The 2,912-nt window shown below is 34.1% G+C and overlaps 1 protein-coding gene across 1 annotated transcript in view; it reads left to right on the top strand.

Moving 5' to 3' along the window:
* Positions 1-1,623: 1,623 nt before the first annotated feature.
* The window catches only part of LOC105534393 (zinc finger protein 107-like), a 2,865-nt gene continuing 1,576 nt past the window's right edge, over positions 1,624-2,912 (top strand). The window contains exon 1 of the mRNA XM_011973096.1: positions 1,624-2,890. Within this exon, the coding sequence (XP_011828486.1) occupies positions 1,624-2,890 (1,267 nt within the window). The remainder of the gene's footprint in view (positions 2,891-2,912) is intronic.

The following is a 2,912-nucleotide window of genomic DNA, read 5'->3' as shown; positions in this document are numbered from 1 at the left end:
GTTATTTATTTATTTATTTTGAGATGGAGTTTCACTCTTGTTGCCCAGGCTAGAGTGTAGTGGTGTGACCTCGGCTCACTGCAACCTCCACCTCCTGGGTTCAAGCGATTCTTCTGTCTCTTCCCAAGTAACTGGGATTACAGGAGTGTACCACCATGCCTCACTAATTATTTTTTATATTTTTAATACAGATGAGGTTTTACCATGTTGATCAGGCTGATCTCGAACTCCTGACCGCAAGTGATCCACTCACCTTGGTCTCCCAATGTGCTGGGATTACAGACATGAGTCATCACACCTAGCCGAATTTTGTTATTTTGGAAGGCGTTTTTCTTTTATTTGGCAGGACAGTTGTTGGTATTCTCACTTGACAGCTATTGTTTTCAGCACTTTGACTGTATCACACTTCCCTTCTGGCCTGATTCACTGGCTATCTTATAAGACTATTATTATAAATGACATATCACTTTCATTTTGCAGTTCCCAAGATTCTCTTGTCTGTTACTTTTGAAATTTTGCTTATATATGTTTTATATACGTCTTTGTGTGTATTCTAGTTTGTTTGTTGTCTTTATTTTTACATTAATTTTTCTTTGATATTTTTGGGTTTTTTGTATTTTTACCTCCACAATTTGTTTTTTGCTATTTTTAATAGTTTTGTTGGTATTCTCATTTTTCTGATTTTCCATAGTTTGTATTCCTATTCACTCATGGAGTATTATTCAATTTATTTTAAATTTTAAAAATTAATTTGTATATTTTTAGTTTTTAATGGTTGCTTTCTGAAAATTGTATAATTTTTGCGGGGCTGTATTGCCCTAATTTTTTTTGTACATTGTAATCTCTAATTGAAATTTGTAAATTAAAAACAAGTTGTTTGTCACAATCTTTTATAATGTAGCTTTGTCCTGGCATAGTTAGAAACCATTTGTCTCGAATAGTGATTCTGAGAGTCTTTCAGACATGTTCTTAGGATGTGTCTTGTCTGAAATTTTCTAGCTTTTTTTTTTTTTTTTCAGTTAAAAGAGTTTGTTCGTGTTTCTTCTTGATAGTCAGTAATCACTTGCTACAACTGTTACCTGTCTGTAGTACTGCAGTCTCTTCACTGCTGTAACATTTACCTTTGATCTCAGCAGACTCAAAATGTCATTTCAAAGTATACCACCATTTCTTTCAGCCTTCTATGTCATGGGAGACAGAAACCAATGTCTGCAAAGGCATGTAGAAGCCAGAAATGAAGATGTGTATGTTTGTTATTATTTTTCTTTTCTTTAAAAAAGAAAAACTGGGAGTAGGCAATTTACTTCTAAAGGCACTGTGTTATATTGGGGAACAGAAAGAACTTTGTTGGTAAATAAAACAGACTTGTGTCTTCTCTGTGGCTCTTTGCATTGTGCTCACCTGGGGCACTGCACACCGAACTCATGTATACATTTTCCACAAATGTATTTTGGTCATTATGTTTTTGTTACATTTATGTGTCTATGAAGAAATTAGAGCCTGTGGTATTTTACTATGCAATCTTGCTTATGTAGTTTGTACAATTTTATAGATTAGATTTGTAAAGTATATTTATCTGAGTCTAGCAAGTGGAGTAATTTCTTATTTTGATTTCTTTCAGTAATGTCTTTTCATTTTGCCCAAGACCTTTGGCCAGAGCAGAACATAAAAGATTCTTTCCAAAAAGTGACACTGAGAAGATATGGAAGATGTGAATATGAGAATTTACAGTTAAGAAAAGGCTATAAACATGTGGATGAGTGTATGGGGCACAAAGGAGGTCATAGTACAGTTAAACAATGTTTGACAGCTACCCCAAGCAAAATATTCCAATGTAATAAATATATGAAAGTCTTTGATAAATTTTCAAATTCAAATAGATATAAGAGAAGACATACAGGAAACAAGCACTTCAAATGTAAAGAATGTGGCAAATTATTTTGCATTCTTTCACAACTAACTCAGCATAGAAGAATTCATACCAGAGTGAATTCCTACAAATGTGAAGAATGTGGAAAAGCCTTTAACTGGTTCTCAACTCTTACTAAACATAAGAGAATTCATACTGGAGAAAAACCCTACATATATGAAGAATGTGGCAAAGCCTTTAACCAGTCCTCACAACTTACTAGGCATAAGATAATTCATACTGAAGAGAAACCCAGCAAATATGAAGAATGTGGCAAGGCCTTTGAACAGGCCTCACACCTTACTATACATAAAATAATTAATACTGGAGAAAAACCTTACAAATGTGAAGAATGTGACAAAGTCTTTAGCCAGTCCTCACACCTTACCACACAAAAGATACTTCACACTGGCGAGAACCTCTATAAATGTGAAGAATGTGGAAAAGCTTTTAACCTATTCTCAAATCTTACTAACCATAAGAGAATTCATGCTGGGGAGAAACCCTTCAAATGTAAAGAATGTGGCAGAGGGTTTAACATATCCTCAAACCTTAATAAACAGGAGAAAATTCATACTGGAGAGAAACCCGACAAATGTGAAGAATGTGACAAAGCTTTTAACCAGTCCTTAAAACTTACTGCACATAAGAAAATTCTAATGGAAGGGAAACCCTACAAATGTGAAGAATGTGGGAAAGTCTTTAACCAGTTCTCAACTCTTACTAGACATAAGATAATTCATACTGGAGAGAAACCTTACAAATGTAAAGAATGTGGCAAAGCTTTTAACCAATCTTCAAACCTTACTGAACATAAGAAAATTCATACTGCAGAGAAATCCTATAAATGTGAAGAATGTGGCAAAGCTTTTAACCAACACTCAAACCTAATTAACCATAGGAAAATTTATACTGGAGAGAAACCATACAAATGTGAAGAATGTGGAAAAGCTTTTAATCGATCCTCAACCCTTACTAGACATAAGAAAATTCATACTGGAGA

This window comes from Mandrillus leucophaeus, unplaced genomic scaffold (assembly GCF_000951045.1).
Source record: "Mandrillus leucophaeus isolate KB7577 unplaced genomic scaffold, Mleu.le_1.0 Scaffold1341, whole genome shotgun sequence".
Classification (NCBI taxonomy): Eukaryota; Metazoa; Chordata; class Mammalia; order Primates; family Cercopithecidae; genus Mandrillus; species Mandrillus leucophaeus.
The sequence above is the reverse complement of the archived record's forward strand: the minus strand, read 5'-3'. Positions and strand labels throughout refer to the sequence as shown.